Source organism: Equus przewalskii, chromosome 27, assembly GCF_037783145.1.
Source record: "Equus przewalskii isolate Varuska chromosome 27, EquPr2, whole genome shotgun sequence".
Classification (NCBI taxonomy): domain Eukaryota; kingdom Metazoa; phylum Chordata; class Mammalia; order Perissodactyla; family Equidae; genus Equus; species Equus przewalskii.
The window spans coordinates 41272036-41292758 of record NC_091857.1 but is presented as its reverse complement, the minus strand read 5'-3'; the positions used below and the strand labels follow the sequence as shown (position 1 = coordinate 41292758).

Genomic DNA, 20723 nt, shown 5'->3' with positions numbered 1-20723 from the left:
CATTAGAAACAGTAAAGTCAGAACTGGCCTGAGCTGCCTCTAATGTCACTACTGCTCACTGTTGTCCTGGAAATCCTGCCCATGCAAAGACACAGGTATGATGGCATAAATATTGAAAGGAAGGGGAAACTGTCATTTCCAGACAGTAAAACTGTCAGTTCAAGATAATAAACAGTCATCCCCCAGAACGTTACAGGGTTCAGCAAGGTGATCAGACAGATCGATGTACAATGTACAAAAATTCTCATCACAACACCAGCAAACCATAACATAGGGATATAAACTGACCAGGAGAGGTGCTGAACCCCGGTGAAAGGGACTCTTGGCCCTGAAGGTACAAAGAAAAGTTGGATAAATGAAGGGTATGCTGGCTTTGTTGACAGGACACAATGCTGTAAAGATGTCAGTTCTCAAAGTACACAGTCAGGGCATTTTTAATCAGAAACCCAAAAGGATTCTTCCTCCTAGTCTTGATAAGTTAATTCTAAAATTCATCAGGTTGAGAAAATGTGTAGCAATTGCTGAAAAAACTTTGAATAACAAGGAAGATCTTCTCTCCCTGATGTCAAAACATATAGTAAACTTACACTAGAAGAATGGATCAGAAAAGAAAGTGCAGAAACAGAACCACATGTGACGAAAGTACCATGCCAAATTAGTAAAGTTAGTGGGGAAATGATAGACATTGGCATCTGTTTAGGAAAAGCATTAGAGCCCCTGTCTCTCACTGTTGTAATCATTAGGTCCAGGTGGATTTTAAAGCTAACCGTAAAAATAACCTTCCCTATATCAGGAAGAAAATAGGGAACCTGTTGATAACCCTGAGATGGGAAGCAAAACTCAGAATAGAGAAGCTCTGAGAGCCCAGCTGCCCAGGAGAATGGATGCTCCCATAAGGCAGAGGCTGCCCTCCCTCGGCTTCCCTCCTGAGGGAAGCTGGGAGCAGGCAGGGCAGGTCTGAGGCTCTGTGTCTCCACCCACACTCTACCCGATCCCAAGGAACCCTTTCTCCCTCTCTTCCTGACCATAAGCATTTCAAAACATGTACTTACAGTTTGGGGATAAAGTCTTTTCATCCTTCTGCAAACAAGTTTCCCACTCCGTTACTTCACATGCACCGCAAAGGGAAGAGGAGTGTGGAGTGTGGCCGAGAGGGGTGGATTCCCAACGCGGAGGATCTGATGCGCGGTGCCTCTGCCCACGAGCTCCTGGCCCAGTGTCTGTCCAGTAGTCTGCTGCTGGAGAAAGAGGAGAGCAAGAGGTGAAGCCCTTTCCCTGTGGTTCATTGTCTCCTGTAGGCTACTTCATGCTGGATTAGCAAGGATCATAGTAACGTGACTTTGTTTTAAAAAGAAGGCAAGTCAAGCATGCACCAGCCAGAGGCAGTGCCTTAGATAGCATGCCTTAAATTGTTTTATTATCTGAAATCAATTTCATTTATTGTTTATTATTGAAAGTCAGTCTTAAGTTTTCTCGTGAGAATTAGGTGTGGCTGGCTAACCAGGTCTGACTGGATCGTCATCCTGAACATGTGGCTGGGCCCTCCCCGCTCTCTGCTCTTGGCGAGCCTAAGGGCGTTGGTGCATCTTCTCACACTGCAGGCAGGCAGGGAGCCGGAGTAGACCCTCCTCTATGTCTCCCATCACCCTTGTTTATGGTTTTACTGAGAAAGGACCAAGAAGAAGGGAGTTAACACTGGTCGTCCTCACATTCCTGGCCCCCCACCCCCCATCCCCGTACCCCAGCAACCTCCCTGTGTCCAGCCAATTCCCTCTTGTTGCTGGGGATGAACCGTCCAGCTTGTAGCCAAGGTTAGCCCCTCCCCTTGGCTGCGGTCTCATCTTCCACCCACACAAGGACATTTGTCCAGTGACAATCACTCTCTTGCACCATCACCCTCTCACCAGCATACAAACATGAAAGCAAGCTGGCATTTCTCCCTAACTTGGCTCCATTTCCCTCTTAGTTACTGCCCCCATGCTTCTGCTCCCTTAACAGTAAACTCCTCAAAAGCAGTGTGATTCTCACTTCTGTAGTTCTCTTTCCCTGTCTCTCCTCAGTCCCTCCTGCCCCTGACGTCCGCTCTGGTCAGGGTCAGTACAGCCTGCACACAGCTGAACTGATCATGAACCCCAGGCCCCAGGAGTGTTCCATACCTTTGCTCCCTCCTTCCTGGCTCCCAGGAGATGCCCTTAGTCCTTCTCCTGCCCTGCTAGCCACTCCCCCTAAGGCCCCGCTGCTGGTTCTTCCTCATCCCCCAACTGCCTCCTCCCTAGCTCACTCTCTGGACCTTTCCTCTGTGTCATCTGCACCCACTCCCCAGTGACTTCATCTGGTTTCATGGATTTTAAAATAACATCAAATTTATATCTCAAACCCTGAGTCCTCTGAGCTCCAGATTTGAATATCCTACTGCTTCCTTGAAATCTTCAGTAGCTATCTATTGGATGCCTGATAGCCATCTCAAAGCTAACATACCCCAAATCTAATTTCCAATTTCCCCCCAACCAGCCCCTCCTATGGTGGTCTTCCTCAGTTGATGGTGGCTCCATCCTTCTAGTGGCCCAGGCCAAATGCCTTGGAATCATCCTTCCACATCTGGTCCTATTGGCTCTATACAAACTATATTCAGAATCAGACCACTTTTGCAGTAGTCTGTAGTCTAGTCTTGGCAGACCAAGTGTGAGCCTTTCAGGTGTGAGGCAGAGGTCATGTTACTCCTTTGCTCACAACCTTCTAGGGGCTTCCTCTTTCACCCCAAATCAAAGGCAAATTCCTTAGGAGGTGGGCAAGGCCCCCGTGTGATCTGCCTTCCATGTCCTTTACTGACCTCTGCTCCTCCCTCCAACATGCCAGGCCATGGTCAGCCAGGCCTTTGTGTTTGCTGCCCAGATATCTACTTCTCACGAGGCCCTCCTTGCCTGGCGCCCACCCCTCCCTGTCTACGTCTCTGCTTTGTCTTTCTCCTCTTGTCATGTGTTCTTTGTCCATCTCCCTTCACTAAAGTATAAGCTGCTTACAGCTGGGCCTTGTCTGTTTTATTTTAGTGCTGTATCCCTGGGACCTAGAATGGTGCCTAGCATTTCGTGGAGGCTTGATAAATATGTATTGGAAGAGTGAATGAATGTGTCATGATTTCTAAAAGTAGATTTTCCTAGGTCTATCATTTAAGCAGTTTGGATCAGATTGTTTTTCTTGAAAAGACAAGTGTATGGATGGACAGCTGTGGGTTGTTAGGTGGCAGTAGGATATTATTTTGAATTAATTTTAAACCATAAGCAGCAATCATACATTTGGATAATACATCAAGAGATAAGAATTAATTATAGATATATAAAACCAAAATAAGCCAAACGGAAAATAAACCAAATGAGAGAATTATAAGTAATGTTAAGTAACATGTAAAAGCAGTTGTCTTTGGATAAATGCCACCTTTATCATTAAATGTTAAATTGGGTTTATAAATTAAAGGGAAGATATTACATTTTTTAAAAAAGTAAAATTTCTGCTCCTCAGTTGATGTCATAATAGTTCTATCTTAGTAAAAAGCAAAGCTTTAAAAATTTTAAAGTGTATATAGGAGAGGAGTAAGTGATAGTTAAATTTTTGCTTCCTAATGCTCAAATATTTCAGGTTTGAAGATCAGCTTCAGCGGTGGTTGTCTGAAGACTCAGGAGGATTTACAGATTCAACTTCCTTACCCCTCTACCTTCCTCAAACTCTGGTGTCTCTGCCTCAAACTATCGAACCTGTGGTGAAAACATCTACAACTCCTAGCCCTCAGGTGAGAAGAGAGTACATTTGGCATTTTATTGAAATTAAAGGCTGAGAGAACAGTGGGGAAAAAGTAACATCTTGATTCATCATAGGATGTTATGATGACCAGTAAGTTATTAGCTTAAATTAGATCTTTTCTCAGACTTCATCTGTCACTGTCATAGTGGCCCAACTAATTCTGAGTTTTCTGCTTGTGAATTGAAGAATGGCATTCAAACATGCTTAAGAACTGAAAACGACCTATAACCATGGGCTTACATGCAGGAAGAGCACTGAGGAGAATAACAAAGGCTTCTCTTTATAGAGCACATGCTGTCGAAGGCTTTGCAACACCCAGATCTCTCTTTCTGGTATTAACTTTCCCTAAGGAAAATTAATGAATGAGGAGGGTAAGCTCACAGAAGTCAAGGGCCTCACTTAAGAGTATTCACCTGGTCAGTGGCAGAAGTGCTTTTCATAGCCAGACAAGACTGGCTCCAAAGCTCAAGGTCTTTCTACCTCACCCTCCTTCCTTCAGTGGTAAAGAAGCAAAAACAGAGTTTTAATCATTGATATATAATGCAAGACTGGTAAAAAGTATGCTCCTGAACTGGCCTTAGGAAGCCCTTCAATAGGGGAGAAAAGCAAATGAAGTTTGGCATTTATCACTTTGGCAAATACCTTAAAGATATTTGTACCTTTGACTTTAACAATTCCACCCTAAAGAAATTACTATACATTACAAAAAATACTGTATTTTTGTTCACTGTAGCTTTACTTAGACTGCATAAGAATGGAAATAAACCAAATATCTAAAGTGGGAGTCTGGTTAAGCAATTACAATACATATGATGGAATAGTTCTTAGCCCTTGACAATGATATTTTGTAAAAATGACTGCCATTGGAAGTTGTTCATGATAGAATCAGAAGAGAAACATTCCATGTGCAGATGATACCAGCTGTATGTGTATGTACTGGAAGATGCTGGGAGGATGTATGATAGATGCCAGGAGGAGGGTTTGTTGAGCCCCCCAGGCCCCAGACAAGGTTTCTAACATGAGCCAGATCTAGTGCTTTTACAGAGAATAGATCTTGGTTTATGGATATCCCAAAAATGTTTTTAGTTTCTTTTTTATTCAAATAGTATGAAAGGACAGGGGAGCAACTGCAGCTGTCAGAGGCAACAGGCACATCTCTGACCGAACGCCTGAAGCACCTGGAAAGGCTGATCCGGAGTTCAAGGGAAGAGGAGGTTGCCTCTGAGCTCCATCTCTCTGCACTGCTGGACATGGTGGACATTTGAGCTGCCGGACCTGAGTGAGGGAGAGTCTCTCCAGAAGATTTTCTGCTTTTACTCAAAATAATGTTATTCTCAGATGCTTGATGCACTGTTGGAAATGTGATTATTAATCATGCAAATAAACTATTTGAATGTCTAATGAGGTCTTTCCCAGTTTCCAGAATGAAAGGCTGTTTCCTCTTGTGTAACATCCTCGACATTCTTACCTGTTTTCACGATCTCCTCAGACTGTTACCCACCAACGTATGCTCTGAGGGAATTTGTAGCTCACACTTCTGTGTGTAACAAGTTGTCATTCATTGTCTCAGCAAAGTTGCAGTCCCTGATGTGCCAGATAGCAGTGATGCAGGGGATGAATAAGGTGCAGAAACCCTGCCCACCAGGCCTACCCAGCTCATATCCAAGTGAGCCAACAGATGTACTCAGCCAGTTATATAGGTACAAAGCTCTGAGAATGTGCACAGGGTATGTGCCTGGATTGGAAGCAAAGGGAGACAAGGGGATTGAGAGGAGAGAGCAGAATTCTGGATAGGAGTGCAGGGGTGTAGTTGGGGAAGTGTACTCAAAAGGATGTGATGAAAACCTGGAGATGCCAGTTTGGTAGTGTTGCCAAGTGAGGGCATAGACCAGACCACAGAGACCCTTGCTGCCTTATTCTGAGTGCTATGAGAATCAGCGGTTGGATGTTAGGCAGAGAAGTGAGTGGGTCACATTTTCTGTTATTAAAATGGCATGTGGGGAAGGTCAGCAAGACAAGGCAGGAATCTTGAGAGGGAGGTGCTGTAGCCGTCCAGGTGAAAGAGGAAGGGTATAATCCTGAGTTTGCTAGCAGTTGGTGTGGAAAGAAGGGACAAATTTGAGCCATATACAGAAAGAGGTATTAATAGACTTGACACTGAGTATGACCACCAATCTTAAATTAGCACTTGGCGTCTCCCTAGTATAATCCTATATCCCCTAGACTCTCCAACAGACTATTTCATAACTTCTCATCCTCTTCAAAACTCCAACATTCTTAGATAATGACCTTGCTTCTTATTTCTGTGAAAACAAAAGCACTAAGAACTTCATCCCACCACCATCACCAAATCTACTAGCCAATCCCTGCTTCCCCCAAACAAATATTCAACTCTTTTAGGGATTTCTTCACTGATTAACTTCATGTTTATCAATAAAGACTTAAATAATGCTATTTCTTAATCTTGATGTTAGGCATTGTTGATTTCCTACGATGGAAGAGGAGTTAGCTCTCTCATACTACCCTCTCTGCAACATCTATCACCCACACATACATATCTACATTTCCTCTCCTACTAGTCTCCCAAAACAGTTTAATATAATGTTGACTGAAATCTGCAGAGTTCAGTATGACTATATTAATACTGTTTGCTCTTGAGCCCTGTATTGGTTTATGATTACATTTCCTTTAGGTACAATTTTCAGTTTTTCCTGGAGTCAATTGCCTAGTTTTTTCATTTGTATGGTTTTCTGTGTTCCTATCACTACTTCACCCAAAACTCTCCGTCCTAGGTGTAAAGCTCCTAACACTGTCATGTGCTGCTCCACTTTCTTTTGGAGATGACCCTCTGGGAAACCTGTTTTTCTGCCTCAGCTTGAACATTTCCTGGATTCTGAGTCATTTATATTCGTCTTCCCTGGTTTGCTTTCTCTTTGATGGAGCCCATCTTCTAGCATCCTTCTGAGCTTGCACATCTAAAACGTCTTTATTTCTACCCTTATATTTGATTCATTGTTTGAATGGAAGTAGAATTCTAGATTGGAAACCATTCCCTGTGTTTTTATTTTTTGTTGCTGGAGGTTTTTAAGATCATTTCTATACCTGGTATTCTCAAATTTTTCAACAACATGCTTGATGTGTTGGTCTCCCTCCCCTACTCTCCTGCCCAATTTATTGTGCTTAGTACACAAAAAGCACTTAGTAATGCTTTCTTCCAGTAGTTATTGCTGTGTAACAAACTACCCCCAAGCCCAGACTACCCCAAATAGCTTAAATCTGGGAAGGATTCAGCTGGGCAGCTTTCTCTTGGGATCTCTCATGCAGTTGCAGTCAAGTATTCCCTGGGCTGCAGTCAACTGAGGGCTTGAGTAGGCTGGATGTCCAAAATAGCTCACTCACATGGCTGGCAGGTAATGTTGCCCTGTTGGCAGGGGACTCATCTGGGACTTTCAACCTGAGTAGCTATATATGACCTCTCCACATGGGTTGGCTTTCTCACAGCAAGGTGGCCTCAGGTGTCAGACTTCTTACAGGGCATCTCAGGGCTCCAAACACAAGTGCCCCAGTGAGCAAAACACAAGCCCAGTTTTGGAACTAGTGCAGGACCACTTCCACTGCATTGTATCAGTCACAAGCAGTTCACAGATTCAAGGGATGGGACATAGATCCCATTTCTCAATGGGGACGAAGGTTTAAGACCACATTGTAGAGGAGCACGTGAGATGGGAGGTGTTGCAGGCATCTTTGGAAAACAATCTGCTGTGCTTTTTCAACTTGGAAAATTATCCAATTCTGGGAATTTTTTGGAATTATTTAATATATTCTTCCTCTCCATTATTTCCCTTTGGAACTCCTAATATTCAGATGCCTGACCACCTGGATTGATCCTCTAATTTTCTTTTCTCTTCATTTTTTTTTACATCCTTTTTATCCAACTATCCTAAAATTTCTCTATCTTCCTATTCTAGTGACTTTTAAAGTCTGCCATATTTTTCATTTCTGAGTCTTTTTTCGTAATGTTTTCTATTTAGAGACTCCTGTTCATTCGTCCATTTATTCAGTATATCATTTTGGAGTATTTACTATATGCCAGGTATTATTCCAGGTGCTGAGGATACGGCAACAAATAAATTTCAGCCTTTGCTTGGCTTATATTTTAGACAGGCAGTAAACAAGATAAATATGCAAAATATTTGGTATGCTAGTTGGTGATAAACAGGGAGAAAAATAAGGCAGGGAGGGAAAGAGTGTGTCAGATGGTTCTTGTTTCATGGGTGCAAAAGCCTATTTCTGTGAGCACATGTTTTTGTCAAAAGTCCTCTTCCACACCTTATATCATCTCCATTTCTCAAAATTTCCTGTTTCTGTGTGTTTTGCTGTCTTTTGTGGTAGAGGTTTTCCTTAAATGCTTGGCTTATGTTGACAGTGGGGCTCTGAGAAGCTTGTTGGAAGCTGTGTGTCAAGAATACAGCCTGCCAGCTTCTCTGCTTTTCCACTGGGTCCAAGTTGGCCAATGTGTGCAGGTCTTTTTTGGGGGCCTCTTGCTTCAGAGAAATCCTCCTACTGCCTGAAGCTATATGGCTGACTGGGAGAAGTGGGACTGGGCTCCTACAGGAGTATAAACTTTCACTCAAGTCCAGTGCTTTCAGTGGCCCTCAGCTATTGCCTTGTGCATGAATTCAACTGACTCAACTGCTGCAGGCTTCCACCAAAGTGGGGCAAAGGATCTATCATCACACTGCTCCTTATTCAACTTTCTACCAGTTCTTCCAGTTTCTACACCTTCCTGGGATTTGTTGGCAAGAATGGTCTCTTTATGGTTTCACCCCCACAAAAAGACTTCAGCTTTCTCTGGCTTGCTGAGTCAGTTATTACTTTACATTCCCAGGCTCTATAATCTTGTTGACCTTTCTGGTCTGACCTTACTGGTGCCTTCTCTCCCATTCTTTCCCTGTGAGTTTTTATCTCATTTATTAATTTATGTGAGTAGGGTTTGGGTGGGAAATGGAAGTCAACGCCTGTGCCATCTGACATGTTTAACTGGAAATTTCCCTTTAAAAAAAAAAAACCAACTCTGCCACGGGGCTTTTCTCATGTTTCCTGTGATTGCTCTTGTCAGTCACCAATAAATTGTCTTGCCACATCTAATCATCAATTCTCAGACCTCACTTTGCAATACTTCTAAAACCTCTGTACAGATCACCACGTCTTCACCTGGCTTCCCTGATTCCACAGTCCCTGGCTTCTTCTCCTCTCTCTGGCCACTCCTTCTCCTCTAGACTAGAAACAGTTGGTGCCCCAGGACTCATCCTGGAAACTCTTCTTGTTGGAATACTCACTCCTTAGTTGATCTCATCCAACTTTGTTTTCAAACATTACCTGAAAACAGATGGCTACCAAATTTCTCTCTCTAGCCTTGTCTTTTCTCCTGAATACCAGCCTACTCAGCACATCCACTTGAATGTCTTAACATGTCCCCAATCTAAGCTGAAATTTTCCCCCAAACCTTCCCTATTTCCGTAAATGTCACCATCACATGCTCAGTGGTCCAGGCCAAAAACCTGGGAGTCTTTTGTATCCAGTTTATTGAACAAGCTGGAACTGGTAGAGTGCAAGAAGAGAGAAGCATTCTTTTTTCTCATGAGTGCCTTTAGAAACTCTTATGTATGAATTCTCAGTTGGATTTTACAGGTTTTTCCTTCCTTCTTAGATAAAAAGGAGAGGGTTATTATTTTGCTCATAAAAAATCCAGTCCAATAAAATATCAAAACTCAAACTCTGCTCCAGTTGAAACTTCCTCCCTCCTTTAGCATGGTAAGACTCAGAGTTTGAGATGTCCATGTAGGGTGGAACCCTTATTCCCACTCTTTGTTTCCACATGGAGGGACTTTCCTGGAAGAAACTTCCAGCCTCTTTTCTACTCCCAGGGAAGTATGAAGTGGTGAATTTGGGAGAACAGACAGGGTCAAGTGTGCTCAGCCTCCTCTGGGCCAACTTTGTGGAGTCTGTAGGTTGATGGGCATCTCATCCGCACTTGGCTGACTGGTGCCTGGTGGGGCAGCTCTGTAGCCCAGAGGCTGCAGTTGTCCAGGTATGTTTGTCTGATTTAGGGGTTGATCAGCAGCTCTCTTGATTGCAGATCTAAGCCACATCCTCCTACTAGCTTTTATCTGTGGCAAGGCTGGTGTTTTGATATCCATTCATCTTAGTGATGTGTCGTCTTCACTCGTTTCTCAACTGGGACAGGAAGAGGCAAGTGTCCTTTCCTGACTATCTAAACCCCCGATATTCCACTAGCGGAAAGCCGTGTGTATCCCTTTTTTCTTTGCAGGCCCCGCGCTTTCCCCTCTGGCTTGCTGTTCACGGGCATGGGGTAGGACTCAAAGGATAGGCGCAGCAACACTCACCAGGCTTCCGAGGGGCACATGAGGAGACGCTGGCGCCGTGGCGGGCTCCGGAGAAGCGCCTCTGGGCCTTCTTCCCCTCCACGTCCGCTGTTTCTCCAGTGGGACGCTCTCCGTTCTCCTCTCAGGCCCTGGTTTCTGCCGTACACGCCTGCGGGCGCTCTGGCCCCCCACCCCGCCATCCCTCCCCCGACCTCCACCCACCCCAGCTGTCCCTTTCAAGCTTGGTCACCCATTCTGCCTCCATCTTTCTCCCTCTCCCCTCTACTGTCAAGGCCTTCTACCTGTAATTTATTCTGGGTGCCCCGAATTCCAGAGACCCCCTGCGCAGCGGAGGCTCTCCGGGGCGCCTCTCGACGCCCTCGCTTGGCCCTCTCCCTCGCCTGGCCGCGGAGGCTCTCGGCGTCCGTGGTTCGTTAGGCCCTGGGGCCTCGGCCTCACCAGGCCCCTCCCATCGGCGAGGAGCCCAGTGCCCTCTGGCCCGTCGGCGTCCTCTCGGTCCCTCACCGTCTCTTCTCCTCCGAGAACCCGCCACTGGGCCGGGCCTCGCGGCGTCCATCTCCCCTCTCTCGCCCACCTCCAGCCGCAAGAGCGCGAGCTCCTCCCTCCTCCGGGCCTCCGCACTCGCCGCCACCTCTGCTTCAGGCGCGCCCGGGTCCCCCCTGTCCTCCGGACTCGGCGGACCCTCCTCACAGGGTCCCCGCCACGCTCTGGCGCTTCGCCTCAGGCGTCCCTCCGGGGCAGGCGCGCGCGGACTCCAGGCGTGACTGGCGGCTCCGCCCCCAGGCCAGGCCCCGCCCACGCCGCGCTGGGGTGTCGTGCGCTTCACCCCTGCGGTGGCCAGGAGCGCTCTGGGCCCACCCTACCGGCTTTCTGATTGGCTACGGGGGCATCGGCCCACCGCGCTCCTCCTGTCGGCCGAGCGCGCGCCGCGCAGTGCGCGCGCGGGCAGGCGAAGGAGAGCCGCAGCAGTGGGGTGTGGGCGTCAGAGAGCGCGGCGCCTGTCATGACAGAGGGCACGTGAGTCCCCGCGCCCCGGACCCCTGAGCGCCCCGGACCCCGAGGGGAGGGAGGGCGCGGGCGTGGGTTCTTCCAGCGAGGGGGCCGCGCCGCCCGCAGGCTGTGGAGACGGGGGCACAGCTGCCGTGTGGGGCGGTGAGGGAGCTCCGCGGATGCTTCGGGGCTGAGGAGAGCCGGTGCCAGTGCGGGTCCTGGTGGGGCAGGGGCGGGAGGACGGAGGTCGGGGGGCTGGGGTCTCCCCCCTGCGGGAGAAATGGTGGCGCAGGGGCTGGAGGCGGTGGGGGCTGGGGCAGGGGTCTCCCCCCTGCGGGAGAAATGGTGGGGCAGGGGCTGGAGGCGGCGGGGGCGGGGAGGTTTCCTTTTGCGTGGTGAGCGGCACGGCGGCCTGCTGGGAGGCTGTTGGAAGCAGGCGCTGAGGTCGTGGCCGCCTGTGGGCTCGGCCCTCTTAAGGGCAGGCGGCACGGCTCCTCACTGGAGCACGACCGTTTTCAGGTGTCTGCGGCGTCGGGGGGGACCCTATAAGACAGCGCCGGCCACCGACCTCAGCCGCTGGCGACTCAGCAACGAGAAGGGAAGGCAGACATGGACGTATTTTCAAGACGACGACCCTGGCCGAGCGCAGACTGGGCTGGAAGCGCACTTACTGGGACTGGATACTGTAAGCGGTCAATTCTGCTTGTCGCGGCCAGTGTCTGGGTGGCCACCAGAAACCCTCCAGCATCCCTTTTCCTTAGCCAGCAACCAGTCGGGAGCTCTCAAGAGCTGGCTGAGAAGGCCGGTTTCTTCCTTGTTAAAAAAGAAGAGAGCTGTCATCTGTGGCCTGTGTCACATGTCACCAATGCTGGTTCCCACAGTAATCCTTTGAGTTAAAGACAGAGCAGGAGTTGGATTGTTTCAGTCCCTTTATCACTAAGTTGTGTGTAAGAAACTGCTCTAATTCTGTTTTTATTCAGGAAAAGCTTTTTGATCCAGTGAATTTCATATAAGGAATTCAGCTGGTCAGAGAGTGCAGTATAAATGGGGTCTCCCTGTTGAGCCCTGGCTGCCATTCGCTGTGCTGTCCCTTGGCCCCTTCCCAAGAGAGGCCTGAGTTCCAGGCCTGAGGCATCAGTGCCCCACCCCAAACTCTTGAGTGTGTGGTTTATTTATTTAAGATGTCTTGGAGAAGTTGTGAAGAAATTTGCAGATATGTGACTGGAAAGCAAAACCATGAGAATGTGGAATCCTTTTATTTTGCTGAGTTGGTAATACCATCATCAAAGAATTTCAGAGTTTTGATTGATACTGGTGAAACTTTTAACATAATTCAGATCCGTTATTTTGACCTGGGCTGTAGGTGATGAGGGCTCCTCTGGCTCGGCATAGACCCGCTCAGCTCTCCTCTCTTTTCTTCTTTGCAGGGGAGTTACTTTAAGGATTTGCCCAAAGCCCACACGGCCCGTGAGGGGGCTCTGAATGGGATGACGTTTTACATGGGGCTGCAGGCCAAGGATGGGCACTGGGCGGGTGACTACGGTGGCCCGCTCTTCCTCCTGCCAGGTAGGAGGGTGCTGCCCCGGCCTGTGGGCATGGCCACCCCAGGGCCTCCTTGGGGTCCTGGCCTGACCTGGTTCAGGCTCTTGGTGAACATCTGTGGTGTAAATGAGCAAGCAGGTGAAAACCCAGGCGCTCACATGGTAAAGGGCTGGGGAGGGTTGCCCTGTGCCTGAGTTGTCCTGGTCCTGGTCCTGGTGCTGGTGCTGGTGCTGAGGGATGGAGTGAAGCACAGCGATCCCTGTGACGAGGAGTGGCTCTTGAGTCCTAGTGCAGAATAGGGGCACTCCAGGTGGAGGGCCTAGCCTACGCAAAGGTGCTGGAGGTGGGCTGGGTGGTGGGTGGGGGTCTTGAAGTCCTCTGTGGGAGGCTGGGGAGAGGCCAGGCAGCTTGGGCGTGTGAACTCACCCTGAAGGGGTGGCAGGGGAGCTCAGCCAGGGAGCTCAGCCAGGGGAGCTGCGGGTTCAGGTTGGTGAATTGTAAGAGATGGCAATTGGGCCCCCTGGATACTTAACTGGTTTGGCTAGACAGGACTGTTTTGCATCCTGGAAGTGTTTCTCTAAAGAAATACTCAGCCTCATAACAGCAGATTCTTTCCCATGAGATTATGCCAGAGGACCCTTTTCTCTAGTGGGAGAAGCACTGGGAATCATCAAGCTCCTGTCTCTGCTTTGACTCCAAGCCCTGCTGCCTTCTGTACTGCACAGTGTGGTATCTTCCTGTTTACGGACCCATGTGCCTGTCCTTGGGGGCAAGTCATGGGGCTCTTTCGTCTCTTGGCCCCACCTGGAGCCTGCTGAGACTATTCTAAGGGGTCTTCACGGGGAGGCAGTGACATGGCATTGGTCTGCTCTGACCCTGGCCAACGTGACAGGATTTCACCGTGCCTTGGCTGCCTCATCTATGACATGGGGGTGATGAGAATCGGGTTCGGTTATATGTACACAGCACCAGACATATGGTAGGCACTTGGTCATTGGGCTGGCTGCTGCAGCTCTGGGCCTGGCCTACCGGGGTCCCTCCCTTGTTCAACTGCAGGTTGGGGCTTTTCCTCTCCCCTTTCTGGAGTCTGAACAGACTGTCTTTCTCAGGTTGACATTGGCCCGTTCGGGGTGTCATACCAGGGTTCTTCCATGGCTGGCTGAGATTTGATCAGTCTTTTTTTTTCATGCTTTAATTTGGAAGATGCTCTTGGGGGCCATGAATCTGTGTAGACAGTTCCCCATTGAGTGTGGCCCATGGGGCATTGACTATTCCCAGAGGTCTTTATGGAGTGGCAATGACACAGCATTGGCCTGCTCTGACCCTGGGCAAAGTGACAGGACCTCACCCTGCCTTGGCCACCACCTCATCTATGACATGGGGATGATGAGAATTGGGTTTGGTCATAGATGCACATACGTGCATCACTATGGTGAGCATGGACTCTGGGGTCCGACCCCCTGGGCTCCAGCCCCAGTCCCACCACTTAGGGCCTGTGCCTGTTACCTTGCCTGTGAAATGGGGAAGACGCTGGCTCTGCTTCCTGCCTGTGTGCTTCCCTGTCTTGAGAACATCATAACTGTTGTGGAAGAAGATAGGCTTGTTTTGGGATGGCTTGTTTTCTGTGAACCTCTGCAGCATCTCTGCACCTAGCTGCCCTTCTTCCAGGGCGTGTCTGCTGTGCAAGTGTCTCTATCGGGGCTCCTAATGCCTCTGAGCCAGAGTCAGGCATTTGTTCTACAGTGTGTTGTGGCCAGGGCCTGCCCTGAGACCCTCCTGTGCCAGGTGCCTTGGGCATGTGGCTGATGGAGCTGATGAGGGGTGAGGTGGAGTATAAGAGTCGGGGGGGAACCTGTGAGCACCATGCTCAGGAGGGCCTGGCTGGGAAGGGAAGGTTATAATATTTATTTTTATGTTGCAATATTGGATAATATTAATTGTTGTCCATCTCCCCCATTTGCAAAGTGACGTATGCTATTAAAAAATTTATAAAACAGAAAAGTATAAATATAAACAAGTCAGTGTCACCCCATGTAGGGGTGACCCTTTGGTGTTTCTTTTGTAGCAGGTGTGACAATATTGTGGGATCTTGGAGTGGCTGGGTGGGCTCTGCACGCCCTGTGTGGGGAGTGTCACATGTGCTGTTGCTACTGCTCGCTGGGGCCCTGTTCCCAAAGTCCTTGATGGGGCTTGGAGGAATAACCTTCCCAGGCTCGTTTCCATGGGAAGGAGACCCTCTGGGACAGCTCTCTGTTGAATGGAGTCTTCCTCAGGAGGAAAGGGGCCTGGGCTCAGCAGTGCTGAGTGCCTGCTCCCAGCAGGGAACATCTTTTCTGTCACACAGGCCTCCTGATCGTGTGCCACGTGGCACGCATCCCTCTGCCAGCTGGATATAGAGAAGAGATGGAACGGTACCTGCGGTCGGTGCAGCTCCCCGATGGTGGCTGGGGCCTGTGAGTCTGCCTGCCCCCGTGTCACTGCACATGTGTGCATGCATGTACACACGTGTTCTTATATAGGAGATGCACCTGTTGAGGCATTGGGGGAGAGCCTGACAGGAGGGAAGTGGGCTAGAGGCTCTGCTTAGGCTGGGCCTTGGTTTCCCCGGGTGTCTCAACAGGAGGCTGCTCATTTTCTGGACCGTGGTTTCAGTTGTAAATGGGTTTCGTGACTGGTTGAGAGACCCTTGAGACCCACATAGCACAGTGAAAACCATCTGGCTGTTGTCACTAAGGCAGAAGGAAGTTGTTCTAGACTTGGGTGGCAGCAGGTGGAGCTGGGGCTGGGCAGCCCTCCCTAGGTCTCAGCCTGCCTTTCTGTGATCTAACTCACCCTGGGAGCAGGGCCCTCCCTGAAGGTGGTCAACTGCCTGACCCACCCTGGTTGTGGGCTTTGGTGCTTCTTGTCCTACAACTAGGGTGGGGCCTCTCCTGGGTGGGCTAAATCCACACCAGAGGATGGCTAAGCCTCTGCTCGCTTCCTTGACAAGTTGGGCCTCTTGAGCTTGGGACCCCAGCTCTTTGGCCTGTGGGTGCCAGCTTGTCATGGCAGACTCGAGATCTCACCTGTGCCTTAGGACGGGCCCAGGGTCTTGCCTGCCCTGACACATTGCCTCTGTTTTTTGCTCTGTGCTGTAGTGATGAATTAGCTTTACTTAGTGGGGTCACTGCCTGGGGACTAGTTGTGTGGATTCAGGTGTGAAAGCAAGCAGAGGAGGCAAGCGGGTCCTGCACAGGCAGTTTTGGAACTGCTCAGCTGTTAAGAGAGGTACATGAACTCCTGTGGAGAATGGCTGTTCTGGATGTTTCTTGTGTTATCATGTTATGTCAGTGTAGGATGTTTTAGCATTCTTGATTTTCTGAGGAAATTTCACTGAAAGCATTGCTTGATTTCTTAGAAGTAAGGAAAGATGTCATTTTCTCACCCTGTCTCCACTCCCATAGGCATGTCGAGGACAAGTCCACAGTGTTTGGGACAGCGCTCAACTATGTGTCTCTGAGGATTCTAGGTGTCGGGCCTGATGATCCTGACATGGTACGAGCCCGGAACATTCTTCACAAGAAAGGTACACCCTGCACAGTATGTGCTAGATAAAGGGTCCATGTCCCCTCGCCATCTCTTGCAAATGAGAAATAAAAAGATGCCTCTCCACTTAAACCCTGGGCGAGACACGTGAGCAGGGAATTCATCAAAGCAGAAATAGATGGAAACCATCTAACCTTACCAGTAATTTTTTAAAAAGCAAATTAAGATAGCTCTATAATTCAGTTTGCTTCACAAATTGGCAAAGACATAAACAACACGCTACTATGTTGCCTGTGGGAGTATTCCTGGAGCGACCTTTCTGGAAGGCAACTTGGCCACATGAGAGTAGCCACACGAGAGTAGCAGGAGCCAGCAGAGCTCTGCTCGCACCCTCCACAGTTGCCCTCCTCTGTGCCCTGTGGAGCTTCTGGCAGGTGGCACCTCTCCCCTTGCCTGTGAGCTTTGAAGGAGGTGAATCACAGCCCTGGGGAGACTCCACAGTTCCTGCTGCTCTGAGTGCTTTCTCACTCACCTGCCTCTCGTGGATGTTCCTCGATCCAACCATCCGTCCTCCTGTCAGCTCCTTGAAGCCCCTTCCCACCTCAGGGCTCTTCATGTGCCGACATCCCACCTTTGTCTGCCTGGGACATGCCACCTTCCACCCTCCACCCCACTGCCTTGGGGAATTCCTACTTAGCCTTTACCTGGCACCTTTGATGTCACTTCCTCGGGAATCATTCCTGACCTCCCAGGCTGGATTAGGCCTCCTGGTGCACATTCTGATGCGACCCTGCATTCTTTTTCACACGTTTTGCTCTTGTAATGAATTCATCATTAGCTTCTGATCACCTTGGCCCGAATTCTCAAGGCTGCTTTCTGGTTTCTTGCCTGTGAAGGAGTGTGTTTGGGCCATACTTCCCTAGTAGCTTCATGAGTCTTTGACTTCCGCACACATGGGTTTGGGGTGAGGCCTCCTTGTGAAGCATGTCTAGGGCAGTGTTTCTGTGCTGGGACTGGTGCTGTTGGGGGTGGCTCCATCGTGGGACCACGAGTGTTGTCGACAGCCACGTTGGAGTCCAGACTGTCTGCTGAGTGGGGATACACAGTTCAGGGGCAGCTAGCTAGGCATGGCCCTGAGAGGGAGAAGGCCTAGTGTGTGCATGCTCACTTCCTCTCATCACCTCCAGGCCCATGTGGACGTGGGCTGCTGTGTGCCTCTGGGCCTCTCACTTTGCCAGGTAGCTGCCATCGTGTGGTCCTTCCTGGGGAGTAGGGGCTGCTAATGCCTCTCCTGGGTCTGGACACACTCGTTCTGGGGAAGCTGCCGGTTCCTCCCAGTGGCTGTGGAGTTGGGCAGTCTGAGCACCTCTGGAAGTTGCTTCTCACAGGGGGCTTGGAGGATTCTTAGCAGGATGCCTTCAGCTCATGCAAGAAGGGGCACACAGGATTCCCAAGGGGCTAGTTTTCACAGTTAGAGACGGATGCTATGGGCCTGTTTTCTCCCTGCAGGTGGTGCTGTGGGTATCCCCTCCTGGGGCAAGTTCTGGCTGGCTGTCCTGAACGTTTACAGCTGGGAAGGCCTCAACACCCTGTTCCCAGAGATGTGGTACGCTTGCCCCTCTACGGTTGATTTGGCGACTGGGTTGCCATTGTTTTACTGAGTGGAGTGAGGGAGCCCTGGGTCACTTGGCTGTTACACAGATGAGAGATGGTCTTTTCTGTGGAGTGGGCTGGTGTTAGGTTCCTGGTGGAGGCCCTGCTTGGCTGAGTCCTACGGATGGACAGAAGGGGTTCCCAGCTGGGCAGGAATTGGGGAGGCGCCATGGGCTTGAGCTGTGTGGCAGGTGGGTGGGGCCCCACAGGGCTGATTACAGAATCACTGGTGTGGGGAATGGGTGCCTAGATGACGTGCTTGCATCTTGTGATTACGGGCCTCTTGAGCATCTGTAGAAGCAGAGAAGAGAAGGTACTGAGCCCATGCGCCCTCAGCAGTGCAGCAGTCGGGGTATGCTGTGCTCTCTCACCTTCCCCTTATCAAAGTGAATCCCAGACATCACACTTCACCTGTGAACACTTCAGTGTGTATCTTTAAAAGATAAGAATCTTCTTTTTAACAGAACAACAATACTGTTTAAATATTCAGCAAAATCAACACTAATTCCTTATTGTCTGTTGCCTATAACCAGTGTCTTAACATTTTGTGAATATCTAATGAAAGCTGTGGACATCCGGGAGGCCCAGAAAATATTCATACACATATAAGTACCCCAGTGTCACCTTCAGGAGGTGAGACCCCTGGAACCATGATGGAGCTCAGGCAGAGCCCCTGCTTGCCCCCTGGAGCAGGGTCAGAGGGTCAGAGTCCCCCTAGGGAGCTGTCACGGAGGTTGGGGAGCCCTTGTGTTACAAGGTGACTTTGGTGGAGGAAAGGTGGTATGAGGTGAAGGGGCCATTCAGCAGATGACAGCAGGGTCTTGATGAAGGGGCCGAGGGCCAAGCCTCCACAGCCATGAGGTGGTGACAGAGGCAGAGGGATGGCGAGGTGAGATGGGGAGGCGGGACGCTGTTACCAAGACTGACCCCTTGGGAAGAGGTGGAGGTTGGGTTATGGGGCCATTCCAGCATTCCTCACTGGTGAGCTTGCCGGCTGGACCGTGGACCTACCTGAGTGTAAGGGGCAGGCAGAGGAAGGCACTGAGCAGTCACTAGGAGGTGATATATTAGGTGTATTAGGCTGGTGTCTGGTGTCAGGGAGGACTGTGTTGTCTGTGTCCCCCACACGGTGGGGCCCTGGCACTGCTGGGTTTCGAGGTAACTAGAGCTCCGCTGATCCTGGAGTAGTTTTGGAGGGGGTTGAGTTAGAGGGTGAAGGGCAGGTGTGCAGGATGGAGAACCAGACCCAGATCCACTCCAGCTGCAGAAAAGCTGGAAATATTACCCCAAAATGTAAAAAACACCCTTTAAAGTGAGTGGAGGAGCCCTCAGGACATTGAGGGAAGTGGTGGTAGTGGGGGCTGCTGGGTATCTGCCTGACTCACGATTGGGAGCTGGGAAGGTGCAGTCAGCTCTCTGCAGTCTCCCAATGCCCTCATACATGAGGACAGGAGGCTGAAGGGACAGGGTGGAAATAGTACCCCCATTGCACCGAATGGGCGGCTGGAACCATCCAAGACTCAGGCCTTGGGAAGATGCGACAGTCCTAAAGGTTTTTGGATAAACTTTATTCTGGAATAGTTTATCTTTTCCAGAAAAGTTGCAAAGATCGACCAGAGCTTCCGTTTCCCCATTAGCAAGGTTTTATGTTACTGTGGTCCGTGTGTCACAATTGAGAAACTCACAGACAATCCTGAGCATCTAGGAGCTAGGTGTCCTGGTTTTGGGATGCATCTGGCTGAACCAGGAGGAGGAGTTGTCAGCTCTCTGCAGAGTGCCCTAGGAGGGTTTGACTGCACCCACAGGAGCATGGCTGTGAAGCGCTGGCATCTGTGCCGACTTAGTCCAAGAATAGCCGTCCACCCTGTGTCCACGCTTAGAAGGGCCTGGGGCTGCAGCAGTGGCAATGTGGGGGCCCGGGGTTGCCTGCTGATGCGCTGTCCCCCCAGGCTGTTTCCTGAGTGGGCACCTGCACATCCCTCCACCCTCTGGTGCCACTGCCGGCAGGTCTACCTGCCCATGAGCTATTGCTACGCCACCCGGCTGAGTGCTGAGGAGGACCCACTGGTTCAGAGCCTCCGCCAGGTGAGCATCCCTGGGCCTGGGGTCACCCTCCAGTCTGACTACACAGGCCCACATACCTGAGGTCTGCAGAGCTGAGTCCCCTGGAGTTAGGGTGGAGCCTCCCCTGTCCTGTCCCCTAATTACCTGAGGGGCTTGTGTGGCAGGATGAGCCGCAGCTGTCCTCCAGTGTCTTGGAAGGGCGCAGGGCACCTGTGAGCAGAATCCTGGCCCATAGTGTCTCTCCAGGAAGCAGGCCCTGAGATGGGGTTGGGGTGTAGGATGTTCATTTGGGTGTCCCCTTGGGAAGGAGGAGAGGCAGATGGAGGAGAACAGCTTTGGGCAGACCGTGGCTGAGGCACTGCTGCCCTGCAGGAGCTCTACGTGGAGGACTATGCCAGCATCGACTGGCCGGCGCAGAGGAACAACGTGGCCCCTGATGAACTGTACACACCGCACAGCTGGCTGCTCCGTGTGGTGTATGGTGGGTGCTTTCTGAGGGGCTGTCATTTGGGTCCTGTGGTGACAAGGGGTTCTGGCCGTGTGTGCCTCATGTCCAGCAGGTCTGCCCTGTCCTTGCCCTTTGAGTAAGCCTTGGGCTTGGGCTCCCTGACAAGAGGATTCTGAGCTGAGGGCCTTGGAGGTGCCAGTCATTCCTTCCCTAGGGGAGGGAAGGGGCAGGACCCCATGAGGCCCAGTCTAGGATGTCGGGGAGAAGCAGGCTGCACATTTCGGTGTGAGGGGGCCAGT

The 20723-nt window shown here is 50.3% G+C and overlaps 2 protein-coding genes and 1 long non-coding RNA gene across 21 annotated transcripts in view; 2 read left to right on the top strand and 1 right to left on the bottom strand.

Moving 5' to 3' along the window:
* Positions 1-5196, top strand: part of MCM3AP (minichromosome maintenance complex component 3 associated protein) — a 57394-nt gene extending 52198 nt beyond the window's left edge. For 2 of the 4 annotated variants that reach the window (XR_011534047.1, XM_070597995.1), the window contains 3 exons: positions 1055-1261; positions 3634-3784; positions 4902-5196. Coding sequence is in view for 2 of the 4 variants with exons in the window: in XM_070597995.1 (XP_070454096.1) it covers positions 1055-1261; positions 3634-3784; positions 4902-5060 (517 nt within the window). In the remaining 2 variants the exon portion in view is untranslated. Of the gene's footprint in view, positions 1-1054; positions 1262-3633; positions 3785-4881 lie in introns of all 4 variants that reach the window. The other 2 variants (XR_011534048.1, XM_070597997.1) reach the window with 1 other exon arrangement.
* Positions 5197-9335: 4139 nt separating this feature from the next.
* On the bottom strand, positions 9336-10716 carry LOC139079973 (uncharacterized). Its single transcript, XR_011534063.1, has 2 exons — positions 10203-10716; positions 9336-10032 (listed from the first exon to the last, which is right to left on the bottom strand). It is a non-coding gene; the product is annotated as an uncharacterized lncRNA (long non-coding RNA).
* LSS (lanosterol synthase) overlaps positions 10701-20723 on the top strand; it is a 31036-nt gene continuing 21013 nt past the window's right edge. For 7 of the 16 annotated variants that reach the window (XR_011534056.1, XR_011534054.1, XR_011534055.1 and 4 more), the window contains exons 1-8: positions 10967-11219; positions 11712-11877; positions 12620-12758; positions 15079-15187; positions 16178-16299; positions 17769-17865; positions 19862-19997; positions 20349-20457. Coding sequence is in view for 6 of the 16 variants with exons in the window: in XM_070598005.1 (XP_070454106.1) it covers positions 11206-11219; positions 11712-11877; positions 12620-12758; positions 15079-15187; positions 16178-16299; positions 17769-17865; positions 19862-19997; positions 20349-20457 (892 nt within the window). In the remaining 10 variants the exon portion in view is untranslated. Of the gene's footprint in view, positions 11396-11711; positions 11878-12619; positions 12759-15078; positions 15188-16177; positions 16300-17768; positions 17866-19861; positions 19998-20348; positions 20458-20723 lie in introns of all 16 variants that reach the window. The other 9 variants (XR_011534057.1, XR_011534059.1, XR_011534058.1 and 6 more) reach the window with 7 other exon arrangements.